Genomic DNA, 14,728 nt, shown 5'->3' with positions numbered 1-14,728 from the left:
ACCCTGCTTTGCTTCACTGAGGGAGAGAGGAGTGAAATTTACAGGCAAATTCCTGTCTCTCTTCTCTCTCTTTTGCTTTCCTGGAGCAGGTAAAGTAGAGTTTACAGAAGCTGCTGGGGATGGGGAGCTACACCTGAACCCTTTCGGGAGGGATGGAGAGGCTGGAATGTAGAGGTCTATAGTTGCTCTCCAAAGCTGGGGTGATGTCCTGGAGTATGCTGAGGCAGAATTACATGCTTACTTGACTACCAAGGCTTACAGAATAGTACTAAAGTAAAAGACAATGGGACTAAATGCAATGGTGACTTTCCCAATGAAAATGGGAAAGCAGGTGGAATTAATTTTAAATCTTAAACTCAAGATTGTCCAAAATAAATACTAGAAAGCATCAAATGTGTGTATATCTCCATCCTTTGAAATCTAATATATATTTTCCATTTGGTGCTTTTTAAACTTTTTGTTTGTTTGTTTTTGAAACAAGATACCATCATGTAGCCCAGGCTGGCCTCAAAGCCACTGTGTAGTCAGGTTTTGTGCTCTTGAACTCTGTTGGTGGTGGTGTTATTTGCTTTTGTTTTTTGAAACAGGGTTTCTCTGTGTAGCCCTGGCTGTCCTGGAACTCACTCTGTAGACCAGGGTGGCCTCAAATTCAGAGATCAGCCTGCCTCTTCCTCCCAGATGCTGGGATTACAGGTGTATGCCACCACACCTTTGTAGCTTTTTCAACTGGGACACTAAAGCTTCACTCAAAAATTTTGATTTGTCTTTAGATTTAGGGAGGAGGCAGGCACTATTGTTTCCAGTGTGTTTGACAATGTTGTGCCCAAACTAAGTATCAGATTTCTCACTAGTGTATGAGATTAATTAATCAAAAGTTCCTCATACACTAGTGAGGATTCAAGCCCGAGGAGCCAGAGGTGACTATCAGTGGGGTTCAGAATGGTGGCAAGGTCCCCTGTCTTCACCAGGGATTCAATAAACCCTTGTTGGCTGGCTAAGTGAGTGAGGAGTAGATCAACCATGGGAGTGAGAACCACACATGGATTTCAGTCTATTTCTCAGAAGTGAGTAAGTGTGAACCAGGCATGCTGGAACACACCAATTGAGGTTAGAAGACCACAAGTTCTAGGCCAGCCTAGGCTACATAACAAGACCCTATTTCCAAATAAATAAATGGGGTCAGTGAGATGGCTCAGAGAATCAAGTTACTTGCCACCAAGCCAGATGATCTGAATTTGATCCAGGACATACATGGCAGGTATGAGAACTGGTTTTGGCTCTTTCTCCCCTGATTCTACAAGTGCTATAAGACACACATGCATGCACACACACACACACACACACACACACACACACACACACACACACACACACAGATTTCCCCTACTCTCCAACAAACATTTTCTTAACCCCATATACCCAAACTACTATTTAACAAACATGATCAATACTGAAAAATATTGGGATTATTTTTTAATTCTGTAAAACCTGGGGTGAACTTACGCTTGGGGCATGATTTAACATGGATGGATCCTAATTATGAAAGACTTGAAGTAAGTGGGGAGGAAATCAGGGGGCTAAGTGTCTTTCAGATGTGGGTTTCCCCTCACTGATATTCTGCTTTATTGGAAAGAAGGTTTGGTAGATGAATCATGAATCAAAATATCCAGGACGGGGTACCCCTTCCAGATAGTCTGTGATGTTGAAATCTGTGAAAAGGTCTAAGCAACATGGTGTGAAATACACTTCCCACTGTGAGGCTATGGTGTGTCTTGCGGATCACACCGGCTGCAGTGTGATGGGCAGCTGAGGCACTGGGGGCTGAGGATGGGAGTCACTGTAGGAAGCAGCTGCAGATGGGAGTGCTGTGGTACAGGGGAAGAGGATGCTGACCTAGGAAGGGTTTGGGATGGTAGGCTGGGCAGCACCTGGCTTGTGCTGTATCTGATTACATTCAGCATGTGCTCTGTGTCATGACAGTGACTATCTGACACTGTTCATTGGCTTTTCTTGGTTGCTTTGTTTACCCACACACTCACCAACCCATTCATCCATCTACCCATCCATGCATCCCACCCACCTGTCCATCAGTCCTTCAATTCTTCTGCCCATACTTTCCTAAATTTAGTATTATTGTTTTAAGAATTTAAAATTTTATTTATTTGTATGTGTAGATGTGTTGGCTTTGCATGCCATAGGACACATATGAAGATCAAATTACAACTTGCATGCAAGTTTTTGTGGTTGTTGTTGTTGTTTTTGTTTCACCCTATCAGTCCTGGGTATTGTGGAACTTAGGTCATATGGCTTTGGCAGCAAATATTCTTACTCACTGAGCCATCTCATTGGCCTCTACTTACTCTTATTTGTAATAGAGAAGTGACAAAACTGTGGAGTGGGCCCAGCTGTGTTGAAACTTGATTCTTTTGCTAGTAAAGCCATACATTAGCAAAGAATCCTGAAGTCTCAAGGCCTCTGTAAATGATGGCAGCCTTTGCTGGCTGTCAGGAAGATGGGATTGGTGAAATATATAATTTGATCGGAATTCATTCATTCATTCATTCAACCTTTCCACTCTCTACTGGGTGCTGAGTTTTTTTTTCCAGAAGCTGAAGGCTACAAAGTTAACTAAGTCAGAATAATTAAAACAAATTTTTATAAGAGTTATGGATAAAGTGCCAAAGTAGAGAAGGATAGGCAGGGACCTTCTCATGGCAGAGCAGGGCTCTAGGGAGAGGCATTTCTTCTGAGACCTAAAGCAGCCTGAAGTTCAGAGAGCAGAAGGAACAGTTTTAGACAGACTAGCTTGTGCAAAGGCACTGAGCCCAGAGCAAGCACCATCGTGGCTGGAGGGTGAGAGCCAGTGGGCATGGCTAGAGGGGGCAGGTGGAGGCTGGCTTAGTGATTGAGATTATATATATATATATATATATATATATATATATATATATATATATATAGGAGACTCCCACTGTGTGTGTTTGTGTGTGTGCATATGTGTCTAAGTGTGCAGTTCAAGTAAAGGTCAGAGGTCAACAAAGGGACAGTCTCCATCATCCATCTTGTTTTTTGAGTTAGCTCTTTGCATTTGGCCTGAAGTTAACCAAGTAGGCTGCACTGGCGGCTGGGATTACAAGTGTACACCACAGTGCCAGACTTTTGTATGAGTTCCGGGATTCAAACTCCAGTCTTCATACTTGTGCTTTACTGACTCTGCAATCTCCTGTGGCTACTGGATCATTAGAAGGCTCTCCTGGTGTCTAGGGAAGAGAAGGTGTAGCTTTGCTGGAGCCATAGGCCTGTGGATGGGTGGGCTATGGAGGGAAGAAGGAAGACTAGTACCAACTCGTGGGATTGACAGAATTCACTGATGGATCAGACATGGGGTTGTGGCAAAGGAAAAAGTAGAGATACACAGGATCTCCAGGCCCACCAGCTTGAGCCATCAGGGGCATTGGTACTAGCGTCTGAACTGGGGAAGGGTGGGTTGGCCAAGAGGGTCAGGAACTGGAGAGTTCCCCTCACTCCCTGCCCTGTCTCATCCTCTCCTTCAGCAGGTGGGTGGCCCACAGGGTGGGGTATTATCCAAAGCCTCTTTCTCATCTCGCCCTGGTTCTGATTGTGCCTTCAGAAACTGCAGACTCACATGCCAGACAGGAGACCCTTCTGCAAAGGTGAGTGTATCTCACAGGGACACTGCGTCACACCTCTGATCAGGAGTCTTGGGCCATTGGGGCAGAGCCAGAGCAAGGGTGACGCAGAGCATGGTAGAGCTGCAAGGTGGGGTGAAAAACAGCCCCATAGGGCCTTGGCTGTGCTACCAGAAACCAAGCCACCTATAGAGTGAGTTTCCAATAGCAAGCCACCCCAAGCCATATTTTCATTCTGCCTTGGAGTTCCCAGGTGGATAACTGTCTTTGGCTCTACATCCCATTTGTCTTTCGGGATGGAGTAGACTTGAAAACTCAATTGAAGAGAAAGAGATAGGGGACCTCACACTATGATACAGTGAGACTGGACAATGAAATGTTCACATTTCTCCATCAGGTAGGCTTAGAAAATTCCAGACTTCTGTATTCCGTACAACCACTCTTCCTGATAGCAATTCTTCCTCACCCCCAGCAAGACCTCTGGGCCCAGTCTGGCCTTCTTTCCTGCCTGGATTATTACTAAAAGGAAGCTAACAGCCCCATTCCTACTTCATATTTATCAGGGTAGTAGAGGAGGAGCCAGGCTGCTAAGGTTGGTTCATTTGTGTGTGTGTGTGTGTGTGTGTGTGTGTTGGGGTGATGCATGTGTGTTCATGTATAGAGGTCAGAGGACAACTTTGAAGAGTTAATTCCTTCTTCCACCTTTGGTTCCCAAGAATCAAACTTAAGTCATTAGGTTTGTTGGCAAGGGCCTTTACCCTCTGAGTCATCTCATTGGCTGGAGGCTGCTGAGGCTTGAATGTGGCCTTAGCTAAGTTTCTTAACTGCTTTGAATCTCAGATCCACTTTCTATAAAATGATGAAAGTAAGGAATACCCACTTGAGGGGTGGGTGGTTGGGGAGATGGATCAGTCAATAAAATGCTTACCGGGCAAACATGAGTATGCAAGTCCAATCTCCAGAATCCATATAAAAAACACTCAGGTATAGTGGTTCACACTTGCAGTACCATTGCCTGGATTCTGGGCTTTGCTGAGCTGAGCAGTCAGCTCAGCTGAATCCAGGAGCTCCAGGCCTGTGAGTGATCCTGTCTAAAGACAAATTTAGGTGCTGAAGAACAGCAGCTGGTGTGTTCTCTGGCATCCACATACATGTACATGTGTGCACATACACCCACGAATCGCCAAGACTGAGCCAGTCCTGGGAGTGTCTTTGTTTTCTTCTGAGCCCTTCAGAGGATCAGCTGCTCCTTGGCTTCTCAAGACAGGCTAGCCTCTCAGGGTTCACTTGGAGAGAGGGGAGTGGGAACAATGCTCGGTGACATTGCTCCCTCTATCGGGTTCCAGAGAATAGCAGGGCCACATCTCCCCGTGGGCACCAGATACACCTACCGATTCTCCAGCAACACTGGCACCAGCTTGAATGGGGGCAGCACGGGAGGCAAGTGGCCTGGGCCTCCAGGGCTTGGCCATCCTTGAAGCGCTAGGCCCATGTCAGATGACCTTGTGGGTAAGTGTCTGCAGAGCTAGGAGGTTGTGGTAGCACAAGGAGTTGACACAGTCCCTGAATTTCCAATCTATCTAATAAATAGAAATCTTTACAAGGTATCTCAGACTCAGGAGGTGAGGTTCCCAGGAAGGGGTGTATGGAAGAGAAACTATTTTAGTTGCAGGTGATAGCTCAGTGGCCCAGCAGGAAGAAACAGATGCACAGATATGGGGACAATTTAACTGAGGGTGAAGTGTGAACGTCCAAGGTGTGGGTGAGTCAAACAAGACAAAGCCTTTGACAGAGTTGGACCTGGGCTGGGAATTGACTCCCTACATCCCCAGTAACCATATTGGAAGTGAGGTGTGGCCATGCATACCTGTAGCTGGGCTATGGGGCAGCAGAGACAGGAGGCTCACTGGAGCCAAAATCACAAGCTTCAGATTTAAAAAAAAAAAAAAAAAAAAAAAGTGGAGAGTTGGAGAGTGAAAGGAAAATATTCAAAGTTGACCTCTGGCTTAGACACACACACACAGAGAGAGAGGGGGGGGGAAGAGAGAGAGAGAGAGAGAGAGAGAGAGAGAGAGAGAGAGAGAGAGAGAGAGAGAAGGAGAAAGAGAGAGTCTGGTGGAAACATGTCCAGCTGAGGCTCTAGTCCTGCCTTGTCATTCTTTCTGCTAACACTGGCCTTGCACTTCCTGGTCCACAGGCTTAGGGTAAAGGTGAGCCATTAGACGCTGTGGTGTCAGTCCAGGCAGAACAGTGGTCTCAATTCACTGGGTGGTTGAATGTTTGTTTTTGTGGGGTGTGTGTGTGTGTGTATGTAATTTGACTCTGCAGTTTAAAAGCCTGAACCTTGTAAATAACACATGTCAAAATATTGGACACCCCTATAACTTTAATGGTATTATGCAAGCTGTTGTATTTTGTGTTTAGCTATTTTACTGTGCTAAGGTATATACAACATGAAGTTGTCTATATTAGTGGGTTCAGTGGTACTGATTACTTTTACATTGTCCATTTCTAGAATGTTTCCAGAACCTTAAACAGGTGCATCAATCACTGACTCCCTGAATCCTCCCCTGGCCCCACCCCTCCTCTCCTGAACCTGGGGATTTTCTTACTTTTGAGACATGGAGTTCCTAGTTGGCAAGCTCATTTTCCTCCCTGCCTCCTTTCACTGGTCTTCTGGGGGAGCTTGTCAAATGGCTCAGTGGGTAAACCACTTGCTGCATATAAACATGAGGATGTGGGTTCGAATCCCCAGCACTGACCAGGAAAGCTGGGCTTGGGCATGCACCTGTGATTCTAGCCCTGCAGATATGGAGAACAGAGGGTTCCTCGGGGCTCTCTGGCAGCTTGTCTTGCCCAAACGGTGAATTCCAGATTCAGTGAGATATTCTGTCTCACAACATAAGGTGATGACTCAACCTCTGGCCTAGGCACACCTGGGAACTCCCACCTCACCCCAGCCACCCCACACACACCTGTAAGATTAAAGCTCTGGGATTAAAAGGGTGTGCCACATCTGAAGAATAAACACTTTTCAAAATTTGCTTTTTTCCCTTCCCAGTGTTGGGTGTAGAGTTCATGATTTTGTGCATTCTAGACAGTCAACCACTGATCTATATCCCCTGCCCAACTTTTAAAATTACTTATATTTTTCAGATACTATGTAGCCTAGGCTGGCCTGGACCTCAAATGTGGCCCAGGGTGGCCCTTGAACCCACATCTTGCCTTTGTCATCTCTGGCCCACCCCAGGTCTAGGATTCCAGGCACGAACCATGCTTCTCAGCTTTACATGGGTTCTGGGATCACAGGAAACACCACTATTCTTGATTTTTGAAAGCCTATTTTTTTGTTGGAATAAATACACATACAACGAACCCTGGTGATGCCCGGCCATCATTTGCATACATTTGAATCCACATGCATCCATTTGCATGTGTTTATAGGTTATGTTCTGGGTTCGAAATTAGCCATCTAAAGTAGCAGTTGACACTGCACTTGAACTCATCTCATTGGCAGAGTTTTCATTAATTTATTTCTGTGTGGGTGCACATTTGGAGGTCAGAAGACAACTTGTAGGAAGTCAATTCTTGCCTTCTACCCTGTGTGTCTCAAGGATCAAACTCAGGTCATCAGGTTTGGCTGCAAGCACCATTTCCTTCAGCCACTGTAGATTCCCGTCATGGGAACCCTTCTACCAGACTTTAAGATTTCTCTGGGTAAAATGAGAGTAAACATGCGGCAGGAAGCAGCCAGCACCTGGCCGCTTCTATCTTAGGACTGGAGTCTCTGGGCAGCCACGACCCAGGACACAGAATTTCCTCTCTGAGGAAGGGACCTTTCTATCATGAAGGACGCTGAGAGGCCATCACTTCACAACACTCTTTGCTTCAGCTTCCAGACTTCCAGGTGATATCTGTTCTGGGATCCCAGGTGAAGGTTTTGAAGGAGTCAGAGAATTTGAGGCAAGACCTGGCCTAGGAGTTTGTGTATGATTCTGTAACCCCTTCTCACAACTAATGGGCTCTGGGTACAGTGAGCCAGGCCAAGAAGGGGGATGCTAAAGAGATGTCACTTTGGAGTGATGGTCAAATAAGGGTACAGCGTTTCATTATAGCCCAGGTTGGTCCCAAATTTGTTACATGGCCTTGAGCTCCTGATCATTCCCCCTCTGCCTCCTGAGTGCTGGGATCGCAGTTATGTGCCACCACACTTAGCTTATGTTCGTGCTTTGACTCTGTCAGATGATAGGCCAGATCACCAATGAGACAGGAATTCTCATGACTCAAAATAACATGGTCAGGTGGCTTCTTTTCTGACAGAGGCCCTCCTCACTACTGCCTGCTGCTCACTCATAGCAGGTAGAGAGTTCATATCTGCTAGCCACCCAATGGGCACAACTTGGGGGTTTTGGATGGCTCTGATCTCCATTTCCCCTGAGGCCAGCTGGTTTCCCTTCCCCCATTGTCTGAGGAGGTAAAAGGCAATGTCCTGCCTACCCTCAGGCTAAGCTGCCCTTTTGTGACCCAGCCAAGCCTGGAACTCTGCCTTGTGCTGGTTTCCCAGGGCTCCCTGACATGGGCTCAAAGCTGCAAGGGCAGTCAGCCTGAAGACCGCCACATCTGACAGATTCCTCTTCCTTTTTTATTGCAAATTCATTTGTTAAAAAAATAAAGCCTTTGTCTAAGAATACAGGGACAGAACAGGGTGGGAGATACTGGCCAGGGGCAGATGGGTCCCCTGAAAGGCTTAGGGCTGTTTCCTCTAAGGGGCCTATTGTCCCCCACTCCTCATCAGAAATGCTAAGTCAGGGGCCCTGGGGATTGTCACTCTCCTGGGACCAGACTGACACTTGTATTCTGAGAGAGTACCATTAGCATTTCTCTAAATCCAGGGTCTGAGATCCCAGGCACTGCCTTAGGATCCCCACACTGACACCAACTGGAGAGGTGGAAATGGGGACAATTCGTTTGCTCAAGGGCCTGCATTACTGGCTTGTGGGGTTGGAGTGTGGTCATTGCCCTTTGTCTTGGATCACCTAGGTGTCCTGTATCTACCCGGGGATGCAGGCCTCAGCACCCCTCCCCCCACTTCCCCTTACCTTCCAAGGACCTGGCATTGACCAGTGAGAGCAGGGCCCAAAGGCATGGGTCAGTTCTGCTCCTGGCACCTTCCTGGCTGCTGTGTGCAGCCCGCACTCCTGGTCGCCTGGTCTGAACGATTGTAACCTGGAGTCTGAGCTCACACAAGCTAGGCTTAGCCACCATCCTGATACACCAATTTGAGAACAGCAGAGAGAGGCAACCTAATCCGTGCAGCATGCAAGGGACAGAGTACCACATCCATCTTTTGGGTACTGGCATGAGCTTTACAGGAAGAACTGGGGTACAGAAGAGGTCTGTGTGACCTGAACAAGCTGTCCTGGGCAGGTTGTGGCCTTGTCTCAGTCTGGTTCTGTGAAGATGGTCTGAAGAAGAGTCCTTACCTCCATCAGCGCTTGAGGGGCTACTTGGTACCCACAATCTGATCATCCCTGCTCTTTCATGGCTAATTGTCCTCTATTAGGGAGCGAGTGCCTTACTTGAAGTGTGTATTGTTTTGTTCTTCTTGGAATCCCAGGTGAGCACAGGGTTATAACTGACCTATTGCTGCACCTCCAGCCACGATGGATGAGATGGTTTGTACAATATTGTACAATGTACCATGCTCTTCCAGTTGGGGGTGACTACACCCCACAGGTGCATCCTTGAGGGAAGTCAGTGCAGAAGGCTTTGGAGGAATATGCTTACTGGCTCAATCAGTAGCTTCCTATAGGTGCTATATAAGGTTCAGGCCCATTTGATTAGGGACACTGCCACATACAGTGAGTGGGCTGCGCCCTCCCGTTTCAATCCTCAGTCAAGACAATCCTTCAGGCCAGTCTGATCTGGGCAATTGCTCAATTTATGTATCTTTAAGTGATGGTAAACATTTAAGGTTATAAATGTCTATTTCAAATTAACAAAATATGTATGCCACCCAGTCCTTCCTGTAATCTATTTATAAAGGTTAAGCCTCTATTACAAAAGGGAATTTTTCTCTACCTCTTTGTCCTTTACAGGTGTAAGTTAAAACCAGTTACAGTCAGACTGGAGGGCTCTGAGTATAACATCCCTCCACAGCCTCTCAGCTTGGATCCAGTTTTCCAGACAGATTAATTAATTACAGGGATAAAACCTTACCTAGCCACCTATGTGCTTAAGGCAAGTAACTAAAGACAAATTTTGTCTACTGAAATAGACTAAACAGACAGCCCTCAAGTGCTCAGAGATCTAGAGAATATGGCATTTAAAATGTTTCCTTAAAAAGCTTTTATAACAGAGAGACAGGCCAGCTGCTGGCACCACCCATTTGCTCCAAGAATACTGGTGGAACTGAAGAAGCTCCACCCACAAAAGTAACAACACTAGCCACTGAGAAATCCTGCCTTTCCATCTTAACTGCTGCAAAAGGCTCTAAGGACTGTGGACAAGAGGGCAGTGGAATCGACTTTCTCCACGTTGCTTGGGCCAATGGTAGGTAAGTCTTCCAAAAGCTCCTAATCCACAGGTCTCATGCCATCAGCAGAAGGCAGATGTCCTTAAAGCCTCTAACCTCAACAACTGTGGAGGATCTGGGGGTGGCTGTCCATGCTGCCAGCTAGTAAGTCTCTGTTACTCTCTAATCATTCAGGTAAAATTTTATCCTCAAGAACTCTGATGCTTTTGACCACTGGTAGTTTTATCAGCTTAAAGCAGCAGCCAAGGTTCCAACTGTTACAAAACAGATTTCAGAAATGGGTATTTTAAGGTTGCTTCTGTTTATAGTCTTAACACTAATCAATTAAGTTTTAATGAGCTACTAATCCAATTCTGACAGAGTACTAAACACCATACTATGCCACTATATAATCATAACTATTACTACAAGCTCAAAATTAAGGTGCTTTTCATTGTGCTAAAGGTCTGTCAGTTGTATGTGTTAATTCTTTCAGCCAAATCATTTCTAACATGAGTATGCTGCTAATGTGTCTTAATATTTATGTTTTCACAAACTCAAAGGATTCTTGTAAGTTCCAGGGAGCCGAATTGGACCCATCCAAACAGGTCAGATTCACTTCAAATAAATATTCAACCTTTCCCTTTTCCCAGGACTCCCTTCCCTCACCTTGGGAACCCCTCAATTCTCCCCTCAATACCAGGGCCTAAGCTTAACCTTGTCCTCTGCTCTGCGAACATCTTGCCAGGCCTCAAAAAGACATCAGAATTCCATTCTGTCAGGACTGCGATGAAACAACCAGCTACCAGGATATGGCAGCACCCCAGCAGGAAGCAGTCTTGAGAACTCAATATCTCTATTCCTTAACCTGCCACGCCCAACCCCCCACCTTCTTAATAATAATAAGAGGTGGGAATGTTGGAAACCAGCAGTCGGCTGACCCCACACATACACACAGGGTACTCAGTTATGCATGCACAAGTTTCCCTTTCAAAGCAAGGGCATTTAAAGCAAGCGCACCACGTGCGCCCCTCTCTTTTGCCCTTCCTTTCTCTCCTCTCCTCCGCTCTTCCTCTCTTGCTCTCTCTCCCTCTTCTGCTCTCTTGCTCTCTCTTCTCTTCTCTCTCTTCTCTCTCTTTCTCTCTTTCTCCCTCTTCCTCTCTCTCTCTCTCTCCTGCTTTCATTTGGCCACCAGCTACCCCCCCTTTCTCTCCCCTCTACCAATAAACTCCACGTGGGCACTGAGTCTCGTGTTTGTGTTTCACAGGCAATAATTATAGCAAAAGAACAACACCAAGATGTGTCGAGTTGACAACAGAACCTGACCAGCACACATGCTGTGGTCCACAGTAAATGAGTCCGATGCAACAAATCATGCTTTAATTCTGTCCAGTTGTCTGGGGGCCCAAGTCTGGAGTCAATGCTTAACATAAAAACTGGTTTTCACAGTGACAGACTCAAGGCAATTTCCATGGTTCTGAGGCCTTTGGCCTTGGAACCAGCTGAGTCCAGATCTTAGGCTCTGCTGTAGCTGCATGCTGTCTTGTCTGTACTAAAGTGGGGTGGTGGTGGTGGTGGTGGTAAGAGGTCCCCTGTGGTGTGTGGCAGGAAACCTTGTCTCTGTTCTAGCTGTCTTCATAGCTGAAATAATGTCCATAGGCAAATGCCAGGGGAAACAACAAATGCATTTGTATTCAGAAGCTACATGGGCACCAGAACACAGAAGTCTTGGAACAGGGAAGGGGAGAGGTGGTAGATTTTTAGGAAATATAAGTGGGGCTGCAGAAAAAGATGGGGACCAGGTAATACAAGCCTGTAATCCTAGCCACTAGAGAGACTGAGGCAGGAAGGTTGCTGGTTCACGGCCAGCCTATGCTATGTAGTAAAACTCTGTCTTTAAATAAAGAGAAAAGCTGGAGGGGATGGTTCATTGGTTAAGAGCACTTGTTGCTCTTCCAGAGAACCCAAGGTTCAGTTCCTAGCAAACACAAGTGACTTACAACTGTCCTTGATTCCAGTTGCAGGAGATCTGAAGCCCTTTTCTGGCCTCTGGGCACCAAGCACATACACAGTACACATACATGCAGTCAGGCAAAATGCTCATACACATCCAATTAAAAAGTAAATCTCAGTTGGGCGGTGGTGGTGCATGCCTTTAATCCCAGGACTTGGGAGGCAGAGGTAGGCAGATCTTTGTGAGTTTGAGGCCAACTTAGTCTAGAGAGTGAGTTCCAAGACAGCTAGGGCTGCACAGAGAAACCTTGTCATGAAAAACAAAAACAAAACAACAACAAAAACCTTTCTAAGAAAGAGAAAGGAAGGAAGAAAAGGGTAATATAGCTTAGTGAGAGTGCTGGCTCAGCATGGGAGGTACCTCAGGTCCAGTTATCAGTAATGCAGCCCCCTACTCCCAGCCATAATAAAACGTGGGGCTAGCTTAATTGGTGGAGTGTTTGTCTAGCATGCATCAAGTTCTGGATTCAGTCCCCAGCAGTGATAATGACACCTGGAGTAGAGGCTGGAAGATTAGGAGTTCAAGGGTTTGGGACAAAGTCTGCCTTTCATCTGTGCTGGAGTTGCTGTTCTCTGGTAGGGAGACACCTCATGGTTTCAGTGAAAGCTTGTCTGACATGAGTGGATTTCTGGTACTGGTCTGGGTGCCCTTGGGGTGTCACTGGGTCAACAGATTCTGGATTCAGTGGGAAGTTTCAGAGCTCAGACTGATCTTGAGCCTCTTCTATATGAGCTCATCTGCCTGTGGCTTTTGTCCCCAGGAGACACCCTGGAGCAGAGAGAAGTGGGAACCAGGTGTTCCCTATGGGGAGGTCTGCAGGACAGAGTCACTTTGGCCCTTATGACCCCCATCTCTTCACCCACAGTGCTGGCCCGCAATCCTCTTGACTACATTTTCAGTGCCGGGCAAGTGGTCCACTTGCGTCCCCATCGCTCTGAGCCACTCGGAGCCTTGTGCAGAGCTGTCCAGGGGGCCACAAGTCTAAGATGTTTGAGGAGGTGGACAGAGGTGGAAGGGAAGGGAAGGGCAGCGGAGTGGAGGTGATACAGGGGGCTAACTGCTCCATTGGACACCCCAGGTAGACATCCTGGGCCAGTGTCCCACCATGTACCAGAGCCAAGGGGACCAAGGACTTGTAGCTCCTCCCGAACACTCAACCCCTGCATGGAATAGTAAATGCACACCCCCTCCAGTTTCCCTCCCTGCCATCCTCTCCCTGTCCCCTTTCTTTGTCCCTTCTCCCTTCCTTTCTCCTCCACCATCTCCTCCTCCCTTCCTCCTTCAATTGCCTCTGTGTCCCAAGTGCTAGAACTAAAGGCTTGTGCTACAGTGTCTGCCTGCCTCCCTCCTTCCTCTTTTCTTTTTTCTCTCCTCCCCTCTTCTTCCTCTCTTCTTATCCTTCCTGCTTTCTCTATCCCCCTTCATCCCTCTGCCTAATCATATCTTCTCCATCTTTGCCCCTCCACATCTTTCTGTAATGACAGATGTGTGCTCTGGACAATGACCACCTGAATAAGGAAGAAAGGGTTGTGCTCACACCAACCTTTATTCACACTGCAAGCACCACACCTACCCCTTCTGACTGCCACATCTCTCCTGTCTCTAAGCTCCTGAATGCTGGACTTTCCCATTCTAAGCTCCTACCATCTTCTACCTGGTCTGCTATGTCACTGCCCAGGTGGGTGAGGTCTGCTGTGGACCCTTAGCCCTTTTGATTGCTGCAGCTCCTGCTGGTGTACTGCACGAGGCTGCCTGTGAGGAGCTGTACACAGCCAGACCATTATTCCAGAAGTCCAGGGCTGTGCACACACTGGTACTGTCCTCCATTACACAGCTGCACATGACAGTCCCCCAGCCATCACAGGTGACTCCATCCTTTCCACGTGGCATCACCTTGGCCATGGTGGGGAGCTGGATGTGAAGACCCACAGAGCCCCCACACAGTCCTTCCCTGATGGTATACCCCCAAACTGTCCCAGAAATGGTCACTGTCAAGAGCTAGCCTCTTCAAGATGTTTCTCTGGGCTCTCTGCCAGCTCGCTTCTCTCTGAATTGTCTTCAGATGAAATCTGGTCTGAGCTTTTGTAGGAAATTTGCTTTAAATTCAATGACTGTTTTAGTCTGTCTATTTTGTGGACAAATTGATTCAGGGTTCCCGCTTTTCTAGAAAGTTCCTGTGCTATGTCTCTTTGTATAGTGGTACATGGAAAGAGTTGAATAAGGCCTAAGGCCTATGTCTGAGGCAAAGAGAAATACTTTTGTTTTTGTTTGTTTGGTTTTTGTCTTTTTTAAGGAGACAATTACTTCTTTGAATAAGGAAATATGAACAATACACTTTGAATTTTTGAATCTATTATTATTTTTAACCTTTATTTTTGTTTTATGTGTATGTGGGTGTTCTGCCTGCATGTATGTCTGTGTACCATGTGTGCAGCACCCATGAAGATCAGCAGAGGGCATTGGCTCTCCTTGGATTGGAGTTCAGATGTTTGTGAACCACCATGTGGGTGCTGGGAATTGAACCTGGGTCCTCTGGAAGAACAGCCAGAG

General features: G+C 46.8%; 1 protein-coding gene across 1 annotated transcript in view; it reads left to right on the top strand.

Moving 5' to 3' along the window:
* The first annotated feature begins 4,960 nt into the window (after positions 1–4,960).
* Positions 4,961–14,728, top strand: part of LOC127218771 (uncharacterized) — an 84,232-nt gene continuing 74,464 nt past the window's right edge. The window contains 5 exon segments of the mRNA XM_051179753.1: positions 4,961–5,071; positions 5,073–5,159; positions 7,543–7,613; positions 13,039–13,166; positions 13,816–13,991. Of these exon segments, the coding sequence (XP_051035710.1) occupies positions 4,961–5,071; positions 5,073–5,159; positions 7,543–7,613; positions 13,039–13,166; positions 13,816–13,991 (573 nt within the window).

The sequence above is a fragment of the Phodopus roborovskii genome, unplaced genomic scaffold, assembly GCF_943737965.1.
Source record: "Phodopus roborovskii unplaced genomic scaffold, PHOROB, whole genome shotgun sequence".
NCBI classification, from domain to species: domain Eukaryota; kingdom Metazoa; phylum Chordata; class Mammalia; order Rodentia; family Cricetidae; genus Phodopus; species Phodopus roborovskii.
The sequence above is the reverse complement of the archived record's forward strand: the minus strand, read 5'-3'. Positions and strand labels throughout refer to the sequence as shown.